At 37.8% G+C, this 24,724-nt stretch overlaps 1 protein-coding gene and 1 long non-coding RNA gene across 3 annotated transcripts in view; one reads left to right on the top strand and one right to left on the bottom strand.

The window, feature by feature from the left end:
• Positions 1 to 944: 944 nt before the first annotated feature.
• LOC148677660 (uncharacterized) lies at positions 945 to 5,469 on the bottom strand. Its single transcript, XR_015930647.1, has 3 exons — positions 5,339 to 5,469; positions 4,376 to 4,515; positions 945 to 1,180 (listed from the first exon to the last, which is right to left on the bottom strand). It is a non-coding gene; the product is annotated as an uncharacterized LOC148677660 (long non-coding RNA).
• palld (palladin, cytoskeletal associated protein) overlaps positions 2,124 to 24,724 on the top strand; it is a 128,858-nt gene continuing 106,257 nt past the window's right edge. For both annotated transcript variants that reach the window (XM_088618241.1, XM_088618171.1), the window contains exons 1-2: positions 2,124 to 2,292; positions 4,454 to 5,452. In XM_088618241.1, the coding sequence (XP_088474367.1) occupies positions 4,455 to 5,452 (998 nt within the window). In that variant the 5' untranslated portion in view covers positions 2,124 to 2,292; position 4,454. The remainder of the gene's footprint in view (positions 2,293 to 4,453; positions 5,453 to 24,724) is intronic.

Genomic DNA, 24,724 nt, shown 5'->3' with positions numbered 1-24,724 from the left:
AAGGGCAGATCAAAGGCTTGTGACAGGGAAGCTCACTAGGTGACAGTGTCATAGTTCAGCACAATCCATAATTTGTCTGGGGGACATCTGGCAGCTCAAATCTTTTTCTCTCTCATCTATTGTGTGGCGGTTTTCCCTCTGAACTGCATGATTGCTTCTCCTGATGTCTGCTGCAGCACAAGTCAGCAGTACTAAAGTAAATGTCGCCATTTAAAACAAAAGTATTAAGCCTAATAAAATGCTTGAGGTCGCATTTAAGATGGGATCTTTGGGAGAAATTCTTAAAGAGGATGAAGACTGTGTAGAGCTTCAACAGCCAAGAGGTAGAAATGATGTCCTGAAGGAAGGCTGACTTGAAGGATACAAGTATAAACGTGGCCATAAAGAGACTGAACCACCATGAAATGCCCAGAATTCCCAAAAATGGTCTTCCAACACAAGGGTGAAGGTGCCATTCAACACAACCTGCCTGGCCCTGAGAGAGAAGTTCTGCCTCAGAGTTTGGAGCAGAGATAGGCCACATTAATACTGTATCTCCATAGAGGTAAACCACCCAAAGAGAACATCTTTCTTTATTCCAGATCGTACCAGGAGCTGATGCCCAGAGCTTTGGAAAGGCAAGCCCTCCTCAGTGGTCTACAAACCTCACCCTCCATGCTATAATACCTGTCCTGACAAATACACCTCAGGACAGCGTTTCAATGTCACATTGCCTGAAGCCTCTACAGTGTATAGAATATGACAAGGTCATAATTAGGCTTGCCCACAAGGGTGGTAATGTTCCCGGAAATCAAAACTGATATTATGACTGTTGTATTTGAGTTTTGGAAAGGTGATCCCACTCGATGCAGTTATCCAGTCAATAAAAGGTGAGACAGACCCCGCTCTTGGTTAGAGGTGTCCTATGGATCTGAACACGCAAAAGCGCACACTGACTAGACTCATGAAGGCCTGAGAAGCTTTATTTCCGAGTTCATCCTCGTTTTCCAGATTATTCACAGGCTTGTCAGCCAACCCCCATCAGTACCATGCACACCACTTGTATACCAAACACGCTACTGGTTATATCTTCTTCACAACCTCCAGTGGCAGGTCAGCTGTTCTTGCAGTCTGTTCTTAGGCTGGCCTGTCACAGGCACCTTTTCTATTCTGGTTCCCATGAGCAGCGAGCAGAGTAGATCTGGAAGAGGACCTCTCAGTCAGAATTACCCCTGCCAAAAAACACTCTTGCCCTGCCTAGGTGGGCAGCCTTCTTGTAATTGCTACCTTTGTGCCAGTTCACAAGCAGAAGCTTCCATAACTCACAGTCCTGCTCTTGTCTCTATTCGTTTGTCCTATTGTGTTCATCTATTTTAATATTTATCAATAAAGAATTGGCATCGGTAAAGAACTCCTACAGTGTGTCACTAGTTTCAAACATTGTAATTGGCACCTGTAGATCTTGCGTTAATTTTTTATATTTAAATAATACTTTATTTATTTTATTTTAATTTTTTGTGTCTTTACGAAGAGTGTCCAGACCAGTTCCATGAGAAAGGTGCTATCAAGGAAAGAGATAATCAATATAATAGGAATTTAGCACTGTTGGGAATACTGTGCTTTTGGTTTTTAATTACAAAACATACAGTGCATACATTCAATTTGGGGGGAATGCCAGGATTTTTACCATTGAATAATATGGAAATAATACATGTTGTAAATTATTGCTAGGAAACAGGGTCTGAAGGCAATTTGTCACCAGTAGTCATATCTTAGTAAGTAAAATACTATCTGTTTTGGGAACTTTAGATAAAAGCCTCTGTGGCTTCTGTTTAAAAAAAGCCTTACAAATACACAGCTAATTAATTCATAACATTCCTGTCGTGCTTTCTTGATACATGAAAGAGGGGGGTAATTAGGACTAGCTGTAATGAAGCATCTGTACATCAGCTTTGTTCAACTGTTCAATAAATGGCATCTGAGGTTCTTAATCTAATTGCATTTCAGGGTCCGAGTCTAAAATGCCTTAAGGCCCTTCACTTTGTCCTTTCCCCTCATGTCTCTCCTATCTAAATTCCTGATACAAGCACTCAGATGAAACATGAGCACAGCTACCAAATATAGATGCCAGAGTGAAGTCTGTTGCAGAGGACAGATGTAACTTGCAGGGTACACAGAACACCCTGCTTGCTGTGGACTGCTAACAGTCATAGACCTGACTAGTAGCAGTCACAAAATTTAATAGAGAGTGGTGTCTTTCCAGCCCTTCCACTGGAATTGCTTAACTTTGAATACAGTCTTTCAAACTGGAAGGTAACGTATTATCATTTTCATTTGCTTAATGTACTGTTTAGAAAAACTATTACATTTCTGTATTATATTCTGTGTATATTAGAAGTTTGAAATCCAATAGATTTGTTCTAAATACATGGTACTGTTGGCAATGAATAGAAGAAATAATATGTTAATAAAGCACTTGTCTCTATTAACATACTTATTTTAATGTATTGTGTTTCATTGCTAAGAGTGCACAGACCAGTTAAATGAGCACAAGTACCACCAAGTGGACTGATATATTAGGAGCATTTTTTACTTTTGGGAATATAGAAAAATGAGCTTTTTTTTTTACTGCAGCAGAGAAAATGAAACTTCAGATACATAGTGTGCTTCCATTCATACATTACATTTGGAAAGTTATCCAGTACCATTTAAATCAATTATCACAACTGATCAAGGCCATAAGGTGGTGGCAAATCACCAGTATTCATATCTTGGCTATACAGTGTTGCCAGTATAAACAGTGTACTGTAAGTCAATAAATGTACTGTATGATTCTACAAGAAATGGATACATGTCATGGTATCCATTTTTTAAGGTTTATAATTACATACATTTAATTCTAAATTATTCAGGAGTGAAATAGTTCAAGTTTTCAATTTTCAATAAATATATCTTATATTATGATTAGTACTAGAAATAATAATAATTTTAATAATACTTTAACACTGCATGGTGACACATTCTGTCAAAGTTAAATTCTTTAAGTACAATTTGGTTGCTGTCGTATGCCATACGCCAGGTAACGCGTTTCTTAACGTGAAGGACAATAAATAGAAAATATTTAATTTTTCAAAAAGTATATGAATATTTCAATACCTTTTGTCGCTTCATCTTTGACACAAATTGTTCCCTGCCAGCTTGGTGAACAAAGGTATTATGAAAAAAATAGTGAACAACTTCTTTTCTGTTTCCACATCAATAATTTAACACTTTCTCTGAACAGCACATTACATCGTACATAACAGGAAGGCCATGAAACAAGCCTGTGTTGCATGCCTGCAATTAGTCTTAAAAATAACAACAGCTGGTATATGTGACACTGCACAAGAAGAATGTAAAGCTCAGACACTCGCCCTCTCAATATTGGAACTTTCCAGACTTCCTTACTTCATTACAAAGCGTGAAAGCAACGCTTGTTGTGTTTGTGTTTTTGTTACATCTTAGTAATACAGCAGGTAGGAGAATTAGGAAGTTACACACTGTCATCAACTAGGTAGGATGGCAGATCCTTTTTATTGGACAAGAAAGAAATCATTTAAGTTAAAAAAAATTGTGTGCAGTCCAACACAAAGATTAAATTTAATGTTATGCTATGTTTATTTTTATGTTAACAACATGTTTGGCTTGAATTTGAAATTTTGTTAATGGATTTATTAGTCATCAGGTTTTAATATCGTTTCTTACTCAGACTCTACTAAAAAAGGTTCATTTTAAATAGATAATGTACAAAATGATTTACACGGATGTAAACTTTCAGAATTCGTTATTTTCAAGGGATGTGCGATTTGGGTTTTGTGTTTTTCTTTAGAGTCTTTTTTCTGACATTTGGTCATTCAGGTTTTGATTAAGAATAATCACTTCACTCTAAAAAAATATGTATGCGTTTGTAAATAAACACAATGGGACATCACTGGAAGGTGATACTTTTGCGAGGCACTGTGCATGATAGTCTGAATTGTACCAAGGGTATTGAAATACTGTAAGTGCACCAACGTTCTCAACATCAATACTAGCAATCCACTATGTTGTCTGTTGTACCTTAGCTTTGTCATTCACAATCACTACTTCTACCCTTTGATACTGTACATGCAGAGTGAAATGTCACTATGAAGATTTCTTATTTAAGCATAAAAGCTTCCTTTATGCTTATTACAGTAGTAAGTTTAGTTGTTTCATCTACCAAAGCAATTTCTTATCACATACTGTACGCTTTGCAGAATTCTCTGCTTCTTTTTGTTGAATTTGCTTTGCCTCAGACAACCTAAAACACTGTAATGGAAACCATTACTATGTATGATGCAGTCCGACCTATTAGCCTTTTCAATTGTAAAAGTACCTGTAAAACCACCCCGGAAAGCAAAGTCTTCATCGTCCATCAAGTAAAGTGGTCTGATGTGTCTGCGTTGTGTCCTAGGATGCAGGATGGGAACGGTGATCACACTGTCCCTTTGTCTCAGATGTTAAAGGAGGCATACTCTGCAGAGAGGAGGCAACAGGAGGATGTCAGTGACGGTGCTGTGCTGTCGGAGGACTCCTCACACAGTGAACATTACTTTGATTCTTTAGCGGAGATGGGAGACACCGATGGAGACTTCTCTGTGCTTTCGGCTTTTCTCAACCAGGACGAGATCAATAAAAGCCTTGATCTTGCTCGAGAGGCATTTGCTGCTGAAAGCCCCCAAGAACCAAGCCACGAGCAGCAGTTTTCCTATTTCTTTAACACCCCTTTTCTTAATACGACTGAAAACGCCTCGCTCCCAGAGACCAAAACCCCTCCTTTTGTGGATATAAAACCTTCTCGGGACACACTTCTGGACTCTCCTCAGACCAGAAGTCCTGCTTTGGATAATTATGATTTACACAAGGACACCAGCAGTCAGAGGCCCCAGACGCAAACAAACACGGACAACCAACTTCAAGCGCCGAACGACGATTCTGCGCCAGAAAAAAAGTCGATCCTTTCCGAATACAAAAGGGACAAACCGAAACTTGTTCACCAGGAGCTGTACCACAGTGACGCGGGGTCCAAGAATGAGTTTTGCAGTCGAGCGGCTTCTTTCATTGAGGAGCTGTCAGCCATGTTTAGGGGCTCTACGAAGCCAGAGAGGTGTGCGGACGACGACTCCTCATCACCAGACAGCGGGTACCTGTCTCCTAAGGATCACAGTTTGCCACCCTGCGTATCGGCAGAGCCGCTGGGCAGAGATCTTCATCAGCAGGTGCCAGAGGGGCAAAACCTACCCTCTCTGACATCAGAGGCCCCAGGTGGAAGCACTCAAGAAGACAGCAACACACTCACTTGCCCTCCTGGTCCACCACACTTCACCCAGAAACTCAGGAGCCAGGAAGTGGCAGAAGGGAGCTGCGTCCAACTGGAGTGCCGAGCTGCAGGAAATCCCGAACCGCTGGTCAAGTAGGTGGCTGTTGGACACTGTCTTGTGGAGTTAAGCCTTGGGTCTTAAAGCATTATCTTTAGATTGAACTGTGAAGCCCTGGAGCTTGAGCATCACTGTGTACTTTATCTGAAGATTGTTTTAGAAAAGCTTAGCTGAGATTGCTTTAAATAACGACAGAGGTCTCACATTAGTGTTGTGGGACCTCTCTATGTGCTAATGTTTTTATTTATAACTTCGGAATGTGCTACATCGTTATAGAACATAGGGGTTTTATTTTAAAAGATACCATTGTTAATGATATCAGCAATCACAAATAAATTCCATACCCAATGACAGAATTTCATTAGATAAAAGCAGGAGGCCCCTGACGTAAGCAGATTTTGGCAGTTGGACAATTGCAATTGTGATTTAATTCCGGCCTTTATCACACAACACTAGCATTACCTTGCTCAAAGAGTGTTGAATGGGGCTACATCCCTAAGGTGCAAGAACACTTTTTAATTGATACGGTCCCACTGCTAGATGAACAAACACATTAATACAGTGAATTCACTTGCTGGCTATTAAACTATCAAATTATTCACAGCTTTTTTCACTTCGTTATAAGCCATGTTAGATGTTCATTTCACTTGTTCGTGATTGAGTTTGAAACTGGTAGGTGGTTGAATGCAATCAATTCACTGACAAATTTGATTTCTGCACATTTACGGTGATATGTAGTTAAACATATCCTGAGAGTCAGTTTGTTGGGTGGATATCCAGCGAAAATAGCAGCCTCTGTTAGAAAAGGCTGACTGAATTCTAAGAACACTTTTTATTAGGCCTCAGTGAGATATCCCTAGACACAGTGACATTTTCCAGGCCAGTTCTGCAGATAACACTTCGGAGGGAGACCACAGAAAAACAGGGAAGCTGACAGGCAGGCAGTATGTGACACCTGCTGTGGGCCGTGTTGTTTGTCAGGATCTAGACTAGGTGACAGGAAGACCATGTTTAGCAGCTGAACAAAATGGAGGAATGATAGCTACACTCAAATGCGCTTCAGGAAGGATCTGCTGCAATGAAGCAAGGGGCAGCTTCTTTGATATAAATAGGCATCCGTCAGCAAGACCCCAGCAAGGAATGCGATGATGCAGGATTTTCAGAGCACACTGTTGCTGCCTTGTCTTGAATATCTAGGTATGCCTTGTCTTAAGGAAACAGTTCAATTTTCACATCTCAAAACCAGCTTACAGTATGTGTTCTAGACACTGACTGGATCTGTTACTTCACAGCAGGGGTCTCAAGCTCAGTTCCTGGAGGACCAAGTGTCTTCTGGGTTTTGCTTTGCCTACATTACCATGTTATTTAGCAAGTCGAATTATTTAATTAGAGTCATAACAGTAATATTTCAGACCAGGCTCTTGGGTGATTTTTAGGCAGTGGTACCTTGTGTGAACAAGTGTAAAAGACCTTAAGCAAAACTCCTACATGTGTCTAATTTAGAAAACATTTAGCTGAATTGGTGAATTGACTGCGCAGGTTTGAACAAACACCAGAAGTCACAAGGAATCCCCGGAGAGGGGTTTGATGCCCCAGCTTTAGTGGCACTTCAAAGCAAACCAAAAAAGAACCTTTTCTTGACCTTGTTTGGCTTTTTGCACTTCTGGAGTCTTCAACATGCAAACATGATTTTATTTTTAGATTTCTGTGTCTTTTAAAAGAGAAGTGTCATCTGGGGAATCTCGGATGTTAAAAGGTAGTGCTAATGTTCTCCATGTAAAAACGTTCTGTGACACAGTCCTGAAGTATGAATCCTCAGGGAAAATGTTGGACATTATAAGCACTATTTTGGCAGACGAGAGATTTATGATAAGGGCCTTGTATCAAAAGGTTTTAAACAATAGCTGCAATGTTTGAAATTGGACATCGTCATGGGAAAGTGATTTAACTGTGAGCAGTTAGGGCAAAGGTTAGTGTTGACGGTCAAGGTTACTCATTCTTTTCATTTTCATGGCTGTTTTATGGAAAAGCTCAGCTTCAACCGGCTGAAATCATCTCTTGAAAGCCATAGGATTTTCAGGTTTAGTGGTCTGGTATTTCGGAATGGAAACAAGAACCACAACATGGTTAAGGGTGAATATTACTATAAATCTTATCAAAACTATTAAGACTTCTTAGAAAGCCGTGAACAACCTTACATACAGTACTTGTATGAAACATGAAAAATCTGAAGAAGTCTGTCAGAGGCATCAATTTCTTCAACAGAATGAAAATGCCCTGGTCCAGATCCCATCTTTGCATACTAAACAAACGCAAAATATACTGGTAAAAAACTCCTGGATCAAAAGCGCGTGTGTTTAGTCATGTTCAGCTGTTTTATGATGCACAATAGCAGAAACAGCTGTGTGCATTCCTGCAGGCTCGGTAAACAATGACCCTTACAAGGAAACAAGGTTATTCTAGTTATCAAACTTAACAGATAGATTTTCAATTTCATACAAAAGTGCGTGGACATACACGTTCATGGTCATGAGTAGATGCAACTCACTCTGTCCCGAAGGTCTTCAGCAGGACTCCTCATCAGCCATGGGTGTCAGAGCCCACAGGAACGCCAGGGGGCAGCACAGGATGTGAAATGAAATGTTCAGCACAAACAAAATCACAGAATCCAGACCTCACTGTTGGTAAAATACATCTGTTGCGAAGGTTTGACATGGAAATAGTTCGGGAACATTGATTATTATCAAAAGTTTAGGTTATGGGAAAGTGCAAGGTACCGTTGTGCAGCTACAAAAAGGTAGGTCCTTGCGCACACCTATCCTGTGAAATGCTTTTGCTTAGATGTGGAACACAATGCCCGTGGTTTCTTTTACGTCTCAAAACCAGTGAGAAAAAACATTTTCCTTGCAGTCTGGTTTTGAACATGCTTTTAATTTCAATGAAATAAATACCTTTCGAGATTGCACAGCGGAGTAAATAGATGACATTAATTTGATTCTAATTTAACTTCTAGACCGCTTTCCCTGTAGAGTTATCGAGGTTTCAAATTTAAAAGAAGTGAAGTGAAGGAGATTGGTGGCTATTTTTAAGAGCCGCCACCCATGGACCAGCAACAAGATAAGTATAATGTTTTCAACTAGTGTACAGCTGGAAAACCTGTTGTAAGCTCCTGCTTTAAGAGACACCACCTGCTTTAAGAGAATGAAATATATTGCAGTACAGTACTGTATATCGGAGCTGTGCGCCCATGTCACTAAATAGAATTTAAGCGTACAGTAAATTAGGTCCAAAATATGAAAATATTTTCAAAAATTAAACGTTGAATTTAATCCATACCTTTTTTACCAAATGTCACGGACGTCCGTGAAATACATTGTTCTTCATTTTATATTGGAACATACTGTCTTTTAGGTGTTGGTCTACACTTATTCCCTTCAACACCTAACAATTCTGATGAATAATTGTCCGTGTTAGATGAACCTTGATGATTTTTTAAACTTCTTTAGGACATAAGAAATTTTTCTGAACGAGTGGAGGCCAATCGTCCTGTCTACTGAAGCTTGTTCAGTAGCTAGTAGCTAAGTGATCTCAAAATACCCAGCTGATGTGATATCCAGAGTACCAACCTGCATCAGCAACCAGAGAAGTCAAAGTCAAAAACACAGCTGGGCATCCTGTTTCATATCCCCACAATCCTTTATGTAAAGACATGATTCCTGTTCTCTGTTTTTAATGGACTTCCACATAGGTTCCACTTTTATCTCCTGCTTTGTGTTTCATTGTTTATTCTGAAAAGGTCCACTTTGTCAGTGCCTTTGAAGGCATTTCGAATGCAAGTATCAGATCACCTTACTTGAGTATTAAGTAGCATTAAACATTTGAATATACTTAGAAAACTTGTAAATTGCTACATTATCAGGGTAATTCAAATTAAAATAATAAAGATCATTAGGGCAATTACGTATAACAACATCAGTCCTGATTATGTTTTTTTCATTGTTGTTTTAATCTAGACTTCATACAGAACTTATTTCCATTAATTCTGTTCCTGTTCCTGAAAGCATTCTGAAAACATGATACATGTTACTAATACAAAATTAAACCTGATTTATCATTCAGCTGAGCCATTAAAAACATAGAAATAACTTTGCATGTTTTTCTCAGTTTTTTTTTAACTGCCCAAATACTTTGGCCTGGGACTAGGAGTTTATTTTCCCTATGGGAATAATAATTTAATATGGAATGAGTCACTTCCCAACAGGGAAACAGGTCCTGCATGAGTGAACAAGGGTTATAGGTCTATGTTAAGTTTCTGATCATTAATTCCCTTTTTTACTTTCTGATATGTGAACATATGGGCAGACTGCCCGTGACTTGACAGCTCCCATCAATTTGCGTTTTTACCCAGTTTGATGGGTTTTTTTGCACACAGTTGCCAAAGGCTTCAAATGACAAACCATCACCACAGGAACGAAACAAAGATTGTTTTGTTCTCAGATGGTTTAACACACCATCTGAGATCTGCTGGCATTCCAAGGCAAGTGGCGTTCTTGTCATTGACCGAAGTGAATTAAAGATGATTTTATTTCATGACTAAAGTTTAGCTAGAAGAGCATTTTTGTCACGCTGATGACTGCCTGGTATTTGTAAATGTTTACTGAAGACTTTGTTTGCCAAGTTGTACAAAGGGGCTCATTGAAATTCTGTTTTCGAAAAAATCACTGCGTAAACAAAAAACAAAACCCGATAGTGCCTTTAGAGGCCCTGACATTATTTTTTTTAGAACAATGACATTCATGAAGGCCAGGCACTGGAAAGGCCTCGAGGCTGAATGGACAACTTTAATTAGGGAAATTTATTAAAAAAAAAAAAAGATGTGTAATTATGTAACATTCTTTTTATTCAGACCTCTGACCTTTTGTGTGTCTACAAAGCACAGTTTTTCACAATTTATCCTTCCATTCTTTCAAACAACGAATTTCAAATCACTTTACTACAGGATCATGGAGGATTTGCATTTTTCTCCTTAAAATGTGTTGTCTCAGACCTTACTTCGAATGATGGGGTGAAGTAATGATGAGGCCCATCAAATATTTATTTTTTTCCTGAGAATTCAAGGGAAGTGATGTTAAGATTACACAATGAGTTAATGAGTCTTGTTTTGGGCACCACTATACAAAAAAGATTGCTGCTCTTGAGGCCAAATTGAAAGGAGTACAGTACCTATGCAAATACCAGGTCTGAAGAGTACATGGACAGATATTGGCAACTTTTTTATCCTGGAACAGAGATTAAGTGCAGACCAGATTCAAGAATTCAAAATCGTAAAGATGCAGACCCATACAATGGTCTTGGGACACCTTTAAATTCATGCACTAAGCGAGACAGGGGCTCATTACACGGAGAATTGTGTGATTTAGGATCCTCGGGGAAAAAAAGCCACAAAGACAGTGTAAAACAAGTACACAAAATAAAATGCTATCCTGGGGCCCCTCTCTAAACATGGTTTAGTGGCTAGCTAGCATAAACTCTCTCTGAAAGCGGGTGTGGAGTTCGTGTAGGGAGTGAGTCCAGGAACCTTTCATTTTTTCATCAGTTCTGAAACTCTACATAGTCATTTTTTATTTGTGTTAAATTAGGGAAAATGTAGCTTTGTTTTTTCTGTTCTTCTGGCAATAACACTGTGATGGTATCTTTGTTGGATGGAGTGATGCTGTCCACCCACTCAGGTCTTTTCAAGCGTGCACTGGTGAGCATCAGTCAGTTATAGAGAAGTAGGTCAGTAAGCTTCTAGGATGAACAAAGCATTCGTTGTGTTTTTAAAGAAGAAAGCTTTAAAGGGGAACTGCGATGCTGTTGTTACATTTTGTAGTTATAATCAGCATTAATGTGTGCATTTCAAACCACAATGAAAGTGAAATGTACACAGTAACATGTAAAACCTCCAATTTACATCACAAAATCAATAACATTTCCAGGTATGCTCAACGCCATATTGCCGTCTTTGTCAGCAATTAAGAATGAGGCAACAAAATGTCCGACAACTTGAGGCGTCCCTGTTATATTGTACTATATTATGTATAGTGCATCTCTTTTAATGCAGTAGAACTATTGTTGCTGACAAATACTACTTACTTGTTAACTCTGTGGTGAAATATCTGCTGCACAACCTATACTTATTCCCTCATACATCGCATTACATTAGTCACTACAGTGACTAATGAGCAGGAAGGGCCGTTTCACGTCACAGTTTCCTCAAACTCTCGCTCTCGCCCTTGGTGAGACCAGCGGTTTGGAACAGCATGGCAACTGTACAGCACTTTCACAAAGTTCCTGATTTTGTGGTTAATTCGGGAATTTGTTAACGTTTGCGATATGGGCAATTCATTTTGTTACTGAGACTTAATAACTGGTCAGAGAAATTGGGACTGCCTCTCTTTTAATTGCCGCAGGCAATACAGAATACTTGAGGCTGACAATGAGCTGATGCCAGTGAACCCAACGTCTTTGCCAGTGGTGAATATAGTTCTTTGAAGTCTTCTGCCCTTTATTAGAAGTGAGCGACTCAAAAATGAAATAAAACAGTTTGGAAAACGAGCAGCGGTCATTATAGTGATATTGTCGCTTAGTAAAAAACTGAACAGAATTTCCCTTTTAGAAGATATTTTTAATTTATATTTGAAATGTAAATGTAAAATGAGATAGAATACTGTAATCGTGAATGAGTGCAGAATTCCGGGTGTAAGAGGGTGGTAGTTTCAGTCACGATGGCAATTCTTGTCTCAAACACATTCACTTTAAGTAAATTTCAGTGTAAATATCACTTTTAGGTTGCATATACAGTACCTTTTGAAGCACTAACCAAATTCCTTCTGTAACCCTTCACCAAACTCATTTAAGATGCGTATATGTTATCACACTGTATACTGAACTGTACATCATCTCCAGCCTCTTGGACATAAATTTTTTCTTCTAAAGACATTTTGTATTCTAGCAGGTAAATGTGGGATTAACAATAATTAATCAATAAAGCTATTGTTGAGATTGCATTAGGACAAGGGTTGAATTTTGGGGAAAGCTGGGGTTAGGTTTACAAATACCATTAAACATTGATCTCAATTTTTGTTACAGTTATATTGTGAATACTTCTTTTGAGACTTCATTATTGATCCATTATTATTATTATTGTTGGGGTACTACGTGTTAAGACAGATAGTAATTCTATATGAATTTTGATCAAAAGTATGATTAAAATGGCACTCAGTTCATAATTTATTCCTAGTGGTCAACTATTAATTGCTTTTTTTTAATCTCTAGCATTAATAGAACTTTAATCCTAGACCAGACCTAAATCAATAATGTTTTTTCTTATATTTTATATCTCTGTCAACCTACAGTTCAGTGCTTTTTATGAATGTAAACATCTTTTTCTGTTTTTCTTTTATTCCTCTGCCATTGTTCAAACTTTGTTTTATCGCATATTTGACTGCATTTGTTTTTGCCCAATTGTGTTTCATTCTTAAGATAAAGTGCATTTTAATGTATCTTCACTCTTAAACCTTCATTTAAAATATTTCTCAAACTGTTAAACAACCCTTTTACAGTATTTATACTTATGCAGACTTAAGTCTCAAAAATTCTTATTTTAATGAATACTTTATTTCCTTAAATGCCCTTAATGTATAGTTAGTGTATAATGTAATAGTATTCCTTTGTCACTAAATGATCATTTTAGTCTTCCTTAATCATTTAATTTCTGTTTCTATTAATCGCATGCTGAAGTGGGTTTTGAAACTTCATTTTCATGAAGATTACAAATGCCTGTACAGTCAACATATTCCTTCAGCTACTCCATTTTTAAAGCCTCATTTTTTAATTAAAACGCTTTAAGAAACTTCACTAACCAGTCGCCATAACCCCTCAAACATTCTCATCTGATCTGATAATTTCCTCAACACACTACAAACCTGTATTCTGTCAAGACAGTTGTCTAACCTTGAAGGGAAAAGAATAGTGACCAACAAGAACCACGACACTGCGTGAAAAATCGTGAAAACGGAATGAAACAGGTGTGTACGTGTCATCTTCTGACTGGCAGGCAGGGTGTCAAATCCGTCATTCAAATGCCGTTACTGGTAACGTCACCAAATTTCATACCTAGGTGAGAAAAGGGTGCTGCATTCCTACTGACTTGGGTGTCAAAACTACTAGATGACTAGTAAAAATGATCATTTCCAGCATGCATTTTCAATGTGTTTTCGTGTACAGTTCAGTCATTATTTTGAACCACATTTATTATCATCAACACATTCTGCTACATCCCTTCAGACTGGCACAAAACAGTTACAAACGAGAAGCAGCCCTAAACCTTGTATAATGCCAAGTCACGCTTCAAGGAGGCCTGTAGATGGATATTGGTCTATTCTGTCCCAGTCAGGGTCGCAGGGCAGGTGGAGCCTGTCCTGGCAAGCAGTAAGCACAGGGCAAGGACAAACCCTGGACAGGATTCTAGTCCATCGCAGGGCACACACAGACACAAACACAAACACACACTCACACAAGGGCCATTTCCCCAGCCTCCAGTTAACCTACCGTACATGAACATCATACGGGGAGAACATGTGAAATCCAGCAGACCACTAGGCCACCAGGAGTATGTGTGTTAGAGTCTGCATTTGTCCTGGGCTGGACTGGCATCCCATCCAGGGTGTACTCTGTCCTGCCCCCATTGCTTGCTGGGATAGGTTCTGGCTACCCCGAGACCCTGTATTGGGTAAAGCAGTTTGGAAATGGATGGATGTAGAAAAGTCATTATTTTTTATCTGAACAGGAGTCAAAATGACTGTGCGAATGATAAATAGTCCGGCTGTGAGTCATATCATTAAGCAAGTAAAGACATTGTAACATTAGTCTTTCTGCAGACGAAAAGATACCATATAGCCAGAGAACACGACACTACGCCACAGCGCTTACACTCCTTTAAGCTACCTTTCTGTTACAGTAGGCTCTTGTTGTAACAGGCCTGTGCTTAGTTTTCAAAGAAAAAGAAAAGTTTTGCCCATAGTTAGTTTTACATTGCGATACCATCATATTACCCTTGCATGTGTACTGACTGCTTTCTCATTTTCAATTTAAAGTCCAGTATTCAGGATTTCATTACTAACCAAGGAGTAAGTCATGTATTCCAATAGTGGAATTTCTTTATACCAGTGCCTAATGACTGAGGTTTTAGGGTATGTGTTTTAGAATGTTAGGCATGCCATGTGTATGTGGGAATCTCCCAATCCATGTGTAAGACATTACAGTAGACACATGAGTTATGAACCATGGAACTGTAAGAAAATGACCAAGTCTTTGTGTAACCATACATTCCTAAAGATTTATACTTTACTACCACTATGAATTGTGGTAATGTACTAAAATATATGTGCTTTTCCATTTTCATTAAGGTCTTGTAGAGCTTCCAATTAATAAGTTTTGAAAATGACTGAAAGCGTCATTATTTCTTCATACTGTATATTATATTATTTTAATATGATCAGAATTACAGTCATTATAAGGACTGCTCATTCTAAAACTTACCCGGATACTCAGCTGAAAGGCTGTAAAGTAGAATTGAGATAATGTGTAAAAAGGTTTAACTGAGAAATATCGATGGCATCATTTACACGTCCAGATACTCGCTGTACCAACCTGACATTGACCTGCAATGTTCCGAAAGCAAATCAATTTGAAATTTCTCTGAAGTGGCTAACGTTTTTATTATTTTAATGAATATCACAGTAACGCAGTTTTAAAACCTGAGTATCCATGAGATAATTGTTTGAACATTTACTATTTATTGGCAGGCTTCTTGCAGGTGTCTAGACAGATTAAATTTTATACTGTATTGCTATTTGGCAAAAAAATATCAGACAGATAACAAAAACAGATAATATGGATAGCTCAAAGATTTATGGCTTAGCTGCCTCTTATCTCAGCACTAAAAAAATGTGGGGTTAAGGTATTGATTGAATTATGTAAAATATATAATTATTTTGCCTGTGGCATAATAAAACTAGTTTCCAGCCACACTCAAAATATGGAAATTGGAGCACATCCATTTCAATTTAATTGTACAAAAACTCTTCTAACTGAAATCATGAGCTTTAAATTTTTTTTTCTTGCTTTTGGAAATCATCCAACACAGGAAATGTTATTAAAACAAATGATCAAATAACACAAAAGGGACTTTGTGCTGAAGTGGATAAAGGTTTATTGATTGTATTAGTCTTTCTTCTGAGAACCTTTCAGTTGAAAGACAAGCAATATGATATAGAAGATATAGAATTACAATATAATGCCTTTTGAAGGTATACACTATATCTATATCAATTTTGCAGTCCTTTTAAATATAGAAAAATTTATTCAAAGTGGAACCTATGCTCTTGTTAACAGCTGAGAGTACTGTAAATATTAATTCTGTTTGCTCTTCAGGTAATGCAAATATATAATCACTACATAATGCCACTGTGACATATTAAATTAATTCTAATGTATTCAGTCGAATCTTTATGATAACATGCAAGCTAGAAAAATGCAGGGTTCAGATAAATCCCATGATAACATTCAATTTAAATTACTTTTTGATTTTGTGTTGAAGGAATCCATATTCTCATGTACTGTAGTAATGTAATCGATTAATTGGTTAGAAGGAACATCCTTTCAGGTTATGAAGCATATTAAGCAATGTAATGAGAGAATGTACTGTAGCACTGTGATAAGAAAGAGAGTTAATTAATATTTATACCCATATATAGTATTCAGTTTGAGTAATCACAGTTTGTTTTAAAATATTCACTTTAAAGAACATGCTCATTTGCAGTGCTGATCCCTTTCTTTTCCCCTGTTTTCTGCATGTTTGCAACCAGTTTGAGTGAAAGAAGCCTACTCTTCCTTGTGCTCACAAGAATGTGGGCTTTGCATGCTTTCAGAGCGCGGTGATGTCATCAGGTACTCTTGGAAACTGCTGATTACTGGCTCACATGGAAAAGCCATTGTGATCCCCAGCTATCAAAACCGGTTTCATAGAAATGCTCCCCCAGTACTTCTATGAAAATCAGGAAGGCACTGTTAAAACCTGAGGTATTCCCCTGGTTGTGATTAAGCATAAAAAAACACTCTGTTTGCATGCACAACTAGTGTTTAAACTAGATTTTACAATTGTATAGACTGTGACTCGGGAGATCCATTTTAGATAACTTTTCCGACTTTTTATTTTCAAGGTCAGGGGTGTGGAAACCGATACCTTTATACATGGTGAAGCACTATTCCTGCTTGCCTCCAACGTTTTATGTCTTTATTTCAGTAGTTTTTGGAATAACCCATCGACTTCCTCAGGTAATTCCTCCATCAGTACTTCTAACAATATTGCGTTTATTCTCAGTTCATTAGCAAATGCGCACAGAGGGCACTCATCTCATATTGAAGGATATAAAGTCAAGTATTCACTTGCAGACTGTTACTGCTTGCGTCTGTGTGATCTGGTTGCTTCTGGTGAGCTTCTGTTTTTGCTTCATGGGTGTAAGGTAGGACAGTGGTAGAGGCTCTTGCAGGTGAAACACAATCACAGTTCTGCTTATGGCTGCCTGCGGTGTACTGTATGCCACTGGGTTTTCTTTTCTCTATATTCTCTTTTAGTTCATTTTAATGTAAATGTTGGCAATCATTTGCATTTGTGTTAATGGATGAACTGTTACCTAAAGCAGCTGCTTTATCTGTTGGTGAGCTGTTCTTCTGAGTGCTTTCAGACTGTTAAATCAGGGGTGAATATGGGGATCTGAAAAAAAAACAGAGCATGCTCATTGAGAAGAGATCGGGATAGAGACAGAAAGCCATGTGATTATTATTTATAGTATGCCACAGCATCAGGAGGAATGTACATATATTATTTTACATTAAAATAAATCCCCTGTGTGGCAGAAATTAAATTCTGCCACAAAGATATTGTCACAAATGTTACATGTATGACCTCAAGGGAAGTGTTCTGGCAGAGGTATTTTCAGCTTTACATAGCCTGAAGAGGGCCAAGTCACACATTTCTTTTACACATTTGCACATTGTTCTGCTTCCCAATCACCATTTCACAAGGAATAGTGACACCCAAGAATAAGATGCTTTTGTGGATGTTTATTGAGTATCTGTAGCATAATACCTTATGGGGTGGAGGAGGATGCAAGAGAGGAAATGTGAAAAGAGGAGTTAGTGTATGACAGATGATATATATATATAGTACAGCTATTAGAAATGACATCAGGAATGATTATGACTTAGAACAGCTGGGCCAAATTACTTGTCATCCCTACTGTTAAGAGCTTCCATTAGCACACACTGAAGTTCGAGGAATTAAATAGCAATCAACAGAGATAAAGTGCTTGTTGGAAGGGAGGTACAGCTTGCATTTACACTGTAGCTACCTCATCTGTTTTTATTTTTTCTGCAGAGTGGTTTGCTGATTATTTCTGGTATCATCCTAGCGGTGCCTTTGTCATTGCTTTCAAAAGCTTGAAATGTCAGAGATATTAGCTTTGTCACATCTGAACGTCACCTTGATGTGTGATTGAGTCGTTTTTATTTGACAGCACTGGAAAAAGGGGACTGCTGTTCCTCGGCACTAGACAAAAAGGCGGAGCAGATTTCGCACGAGAGAAGAAAGGCTAATCATGGCGTGCATTTGTTAACAGGAAGGAGTGTTTTTCCTTTATTTTTTTGTAGAAAGGTGTCTTAATGCTAACTTTCCTGGGCTGATAAGTTCACTGTGAAGTCCTTACAAATGGCAGAAAAACAATAGACCTCCTTATCATCACACTTCAATCAAACAGTTGTCAGGCTTATCGACAAGATGCAGGTTCACTTGCATTGATTTAGCTGTTTGGCAGCCTTTCTCAATCACATAGCAACCGACTAAATATTGTTCTTTTCAAACTCAGGAAGCCAATCAGAAATAAGGTGTGAACAGTTCTAGACTTAAGTATTTCATTAACAGCAAAAAGAGGATGTACATCTAACCCAGTGGGAGTTTTGGAAAAGTTTCTCACAGTGCTAATGGCCATAAGGTCTTGAATATAGAACCAGAGTAATTTTATTATTTTACATCTTATTCACATTCCTTAAATTAGTCTTTCAGCACTGGAATTTGTATGATAAATTCTAGAATCTTGTTAAGTCTAACTTGAAGTCAATAGTTTCACTATTTATAATATGTTTTTTATGGACAGTTTTTATACTAATATCAAGAGGATGAGGGCTTGATATTTGACGGATTTTGAAGCAATTTTCACTTTTAAGCAAAGAGATAAAAATGCCATTATCTCTGAGTCATTTCAAACACATACACAGTAAAAGTCTCATATATTTTATTGTACAAGAGAAGACAAGCCCTTCCATTATTATTACACAATTCCCTAGTTTGGGGTTCCTGATCTAGCACGTTTTGGAGGGTATTCATTTTAGCAGTTAACTAACTCAATGAAACAGCAACTGCTGTTCTGAAACTGTGCTTGTCATTTGGCACATTCTCTGTATTATAGTTCCCATTTATTTGGATTAACTAGTAAATGGACACCCTGTCTTTGAAATTCTCTACAAGCCACCTTCAGATGGAATGGTAATAATATTTGTCCATAACCTAGATACGTTTCAGCAAGTGATGTGACAGCTTGGCCATTCATCAGATCATTAAGTTCTGTGACTGAATTGAATTAACCTTTATTGTCTTGATTACCTGAGGGAACTTGTCTTTGATGAGCATATCAAGAGGTCATAACATATTAAATATATGACAGTATTACAATACACTCAATATTACAATTAACTCAATCCAGTACCATAATATTAATAACAAACAATTACACAGAGTAAAAGCAGTTATAATGAATCAATTGACATTTGTACTTATTTAGGAAGCTTAAACATAGTTTCTGTTGTGCTTGACAAATTGCAAACCGGAAACTTCTGAAACCCACATGATCTTGATAACCTGTTGTAACGGCTCAAGTTTATTTGATTGCTATTTAATTTGTATTCTGCATAAGCATTCTAAAGCTGTCAACAAAATCCAGCATATTCTCCTTTGTAAAGAAAATTTTAATCATCATGACATATATTATGAGGTGGGGGTTTTCTTGAGAAATATCAAACTGTACAAGGATTTGAGTAGAGCTATGTCATATTTTAAGAAATGCTGATGCAGTATGTGCTAAATACACTTGAAATAATTACGTATTCCATGAGAACTGTGCTGTATTTTGAAAATTCCAATGTAATCAGCTAGGAAGGAGAATAATTTACAGTATCTTGAAATGATTAAGGCAAATGTCAAGCGTTTGTTTTTGCAGATACCAAAGAGCAGCCAGTGATTAAGTAATGCATTACGTCCTAAATTGAATCCTTCCATGCACTTGTTTCGGAGTGTGGATGCCGATATTGTGCAAGGATTCCAGTCAGTTCCATTGGATTCTGGTTATGATCTATTTTTCCAGCTTGTATGCTAACATTTAGCTGAAAAAGTTACACCTTGTCAAAGCAAATTTCACACTTGCATGGGGATAAGGGAATGCACAGAACAATAATTCAAGTCGAAGCGAGTGGAGAAGGCCCAGTGAGGTGTGTGTGAAACAGCCAAGGAGTGGCAGGAGCTTAAATAATCATCATCTCTGGCATTAACAGTTCGGCTTCGAATGAGAGGAATGTGTGGTGAAGAGATTTGAGTGGCTCATTGGGTACTATGCGATGACTTGTTCCGTCATGGGGAGGTCTGTTTTCCATGTTTTCCATCTTTGTTGTGCCTGTGTTTGCCTCACTGTGGTACATTCTACATAATTTAAGAGCCGCCTTCTAGGAAACATGTAAAGTATGTTTCAGCTGGGGTGGCACAGTGGCCAGGATTGCTGCCTTGCAGTGCTGGGTTCCTGGGTTCAATTCCAGACCTGGGATGCTATACAGGAAGTGTGGAGTTTTAATGTTCTCCCTGTGTTTTCCTGTTTTTTTTTTCCAGATGCTCAGCCTCCTCATCCTATAGCCCTAGTAGCTTAAGACAAATCTCACTATTTCTAAATAGTCAATAGACGTCCTCAAAAGCATCTAATTACAATTTCCTGGAAGTCCGATGTTGAGAAAGAACATAGATATGTTTTAGCAGGCCCTTCTTATTGTACCTAAATGAATTAAATGTAAGTGCAGTCAAGTTGAATAATAATAATGGCTAATTTTGAAAAATAAAATACGAACGCCAGGTAAATTAGAATTATATTAGACCTGCAAGATTACTGCTGCACTTAAAAATGGATTGTTCTAAATAATAATTAATAAAGTTTAAAAAGTTTATAGAGTTATAAACATGAGTGAGACTGAAAAAAAATACCTCGATTTTAAAGGGCAATTGAAATTGCCGGTTAGACAAAAAAAAAAGTTTGGGTTTCCACAGCTTGAGTTTACATAACAATTTACATTTTGTTTAAAATTCCTGATACAATTAAGATAAATATTGCAGATTTGATCAAATTCGTTGATTTTGAGTTGATCAAGTTAACGGTGATCGACTAGTTTCGTGTGAGATGAAAAAAGGATGGAAATTAATGGAAAATGTTTTGTAATTTTTATGTGCTTACACAGTATTTTTAAACAAATTAAGTGAAAGGCTTTTTTTTTTTTACTGTTTTTTCTTTAAATAAAACAACTCTTGATCCACAGTTCTTTATCATGGCTCATTGTGACCTGAATCACATTGCCAAACGTTTCAAACTAGGTCTTGCTCAACCGGCAAGAAGCCTAAGCAGCTTACAGCTGCAGTTTCAGGAACCGCTGTGTTTAGTTGAGTGTGTGGATTCTGCACTAAGTAGGGACTGGGTGAGGCGCTGGGAGGAGGCCAGGGTGCCTACTGCTGACACAACATTTACAAATGACCACATGCACTGGCCTGCGTTAGCTGGGTTTGGCTTGTTCGGATCTCACTTTGTGATTATAGGACCCTGATGTCAAGTGATTTAGTAGCAGATGCGTGCTTGTAACTGTGGAGAGCGTTCTCTAAAGAGAACAGACAGGCTAGGGGTAAGTTACACAATGCATGATCTTAATATGGGCACTGGATATCAGTCTCATGTATTCTGGTTATATTAATCACTGTAGGTTTTCTCTAAAGAGGACCATGTGAAGAAAATGACTTTTATTTCCTTTACATAAATGATGCATGAATCTATTATCCAGCTTTCACTAGCCCCCACTCCCCCCCACCCCACACAAAAGTGCATTTCAGCTCAGTGAATTGAATTGAAAGGTTTTATGAGTTCTATGAATTCAGTGTACGGTTGGTAAAAAATTCACAAGCAACAGATTCAGTTTCTGAACAAGCTCAGAAAGAGCGGGCTTTCATTGCATTTCTGGGTTCTGGGGCACCTTACCGACAAGGTCTTGGTATTGATCAAGGGAAGGGTTAATTTACAATTATGCATAGGTATTTGGAATATAAAAATGACAGCACCACTCACCACCGCTGCAGATCAGATTCTTCTGCGTAGGCAACTGAGGTTGAACACATGGGAAAAGATCAAATGAACTGAAAAAAACATTGAAACCACAACAAAAGCAAGTACTGGACTCCATAGTACTCCTTTAATTGGAATGCATCTGAGCACATATGTCAAATTGAGCTAAGTAAAGATTTCAAAACTGAACTAAGGCTGCACTATGACATTCTTAAAGTAACACTAAACCAGGTATTTCACTGGCAGCTTTTAATATCGGCTCCTGCTAAGCCAGTTTGTGTGAGAAACCTCTGTTCTCCCCATTCCTACCCGTTACCATTGACAAAAGGCCTCTGCTTCTAGCTTAACCTATGACCGCATGCTCAAAGCCAAACCAGATGCCCGGCGTTCATTCATAAGTATGTAATAGAACATGTGTGAAATGTGACAGCAGTGCAAGGCCTTGGGTTCATGCTTCATCTTCACGAAGGATTAGGTGGTGCTGCACTGGAAGACTAAAAGTATTCTGTCTTCTGAAGTGAGAATCTACCTGTCAAATATTGTCATGTTTAGACAATAGATAGACAATGGACCATTAGATCTCCAAATGTGTTGATTATAGCTATGTCACCTTACACACGATCTGGAGAGAATTCTTTAACATTCAGAGCTGATTAATTTGAAGCAAGCTTCAGACAAACCTTTTTTTTCTGAATTGATTTAATATGGACTTGGTGAGAGTCAACATGGACAAGGAGAGTCTAGGAGTTGGAGTTGTGCCCGGTTAAAAACAGTTTCTTTATTGTGAATGAAAGAATTACTATACACCCCCCCCACACACACACAAACTTTAATATGACATAAAATTAGAACGTAATTTGCTTGCTTCAGCTGAAAAATTTGGTGATTTTATTTTTTCTCATTTCTCATTTGAAAATATTTGAACATTTCAGATCAAAACAATTGACAGGTAACTATATATTTCAAGTCACTCGTATAATGGAGAAGAAGTACAGATATTCAGAAATGTTAATCAGTATTAACTTAAAATATAAGCAGGTGGCAGAACGATAAAGTGAGCATGTTACCTGATTGCTTTTGCCAAAGGTGGTCTATAGAAAGATATTGAGTGAGTAGTACATAATAAGGGTGGTCAAACGTTTTCAAAAGTAAACTTGTGGTTTGGTTGTTGCAGTAAGAGAAGACCTCAGAAGACCTTATCAAAGGGACCAGTGTGTGGTGTGTAACTCTTGAAAGCTGCCTGAAGACGAGACTGAAGATATCCAAGTGATTAAAATGTGTCAGAAAAAGACATAGAGAGATTTTAGTGGCTAGGTCCATTTACAGTCACAATCATGCAAGCATTTTTCATTTGATTTATATTTTACACGAACTGAGTGATAAATAAATACAAGAGGGGCATAAGTTATACTGACTGAGTACTATACAACCGTGTTTGAGCAAGGACAATCCCAAAGATCTGCATACCCAAAAACTCAGGACAGCCAACAAAGTCAAGTCCAGGAGGCTCTGTTACAGGCCTTTTCAGAATATACAACATAAGACCATTCAAAAACACATCCCTACATAGGCCGTTTTTATATCAAAAGCATAATTTCACCCATGTGAGAATGTGCAGACCCTTCACCAGTAATGCCATAATTAGGTAATTAACACCCAGTGAGGCTATTTACAACAATTAGAGGACTCTAGTAGCAGACCATCTGTAACTGCAGCCCCTTCTTCATCCAACCTGCAACAAACTGCTAAGGGGTCTGGAAAGTGACTAATGAAGTGAGGGTCCTATTTAAACATTAAGCAAATTGTAGTAAATTCTCTATCTGTAAAGTTGATTGAACACTTATGGTACAGTACATATCTATGGGTGCTGGAACTTTAATCAGCAAAATAAATGTATCTGTGGCGCTGAGTTGAAAAGAAACAGAATCTAAGCTGTTATTTTTCAGAGTATAGGTGAAATGATATGCTTTGCTTCTTATATTTGCAGCCATTTATCAAAGCAAAAGTGATTGATGAGCTGCTAATGTGTGTCCGGCATACCTTAACAGACAGACATGACAACAGACTCATGAAGATGAAAAATTAAACAATGCAAGTTGAATAAAATAGTTTATTTTAAGATATCCAATGCGTGAGTGCTTTTAGGTCATATTTAAAACACAAATTAAAAAATTGAAAAATTAAAACACATTATAAATGCTCTTATCACTTGGCCGTAATGGAAAAAAACAGTGTAGGACTATTAGTAGTAAAACATATTGGTCATCAAACTTAACTTCTGAGCAGTACTGCTGTAGACAACAGAAGCATTTAAGATCTTACACATTTATGAGTGGTGATAAATCGATCTAGTTGTCAGTTTGACTTTAGATACTATGAATTTACAGCAAATTAAAATTGAACTCCTTGCTGGCTTAGAACTGTAGGAATCTGTTTCCTCTGGGGACTTTGAATCATATTGAATAGCATGATCTAAGCCAAGAATTATATTAAAGTCAGCAGTGATTAAAGATGTAAAATTCCATAAAGTGTGAACCTTACCTGAAGTGTGAAACCTTTGATCTTGATGAATAGGCTGCATTTCACTGCTGTTGTACCCATGCATGTTTATGAAGAAAAAAAACATTTTCAGCGTTAAAGCCTGCACTCTCTATAGTCTCATTACTGAGACAGGGCACCTCTAAAAACATTAGAATTATGGAGGGATTTTCATTGTCACAAAATGTTACCTATTTCTAATTGCTTTTAGGCAAGTAAAGACATGGAAAGCTTTGCTGTATAGAGAAC

This window comes from Lepisosteus platostomus, chromosome 1 (genome assembly GCF_059453375.1).
Source record: "Lepisosteus platostomus isolate fLepPlt1 chromosome 1, fLepPlt1.hap1, whole genome shotgun sequence".
Classification (NCBI taxonomy): Eukaryota; Metazoa; Chordata; class Actinopteri; order Semionotiformes; family Lepisosteidae; genus Lepisosteus; species Lepisosteus platostomus.
Note: the sequence above shows the minus strand (reverse complement) of the source record. Positions and strands in the feature narration are given on the sequence as shown.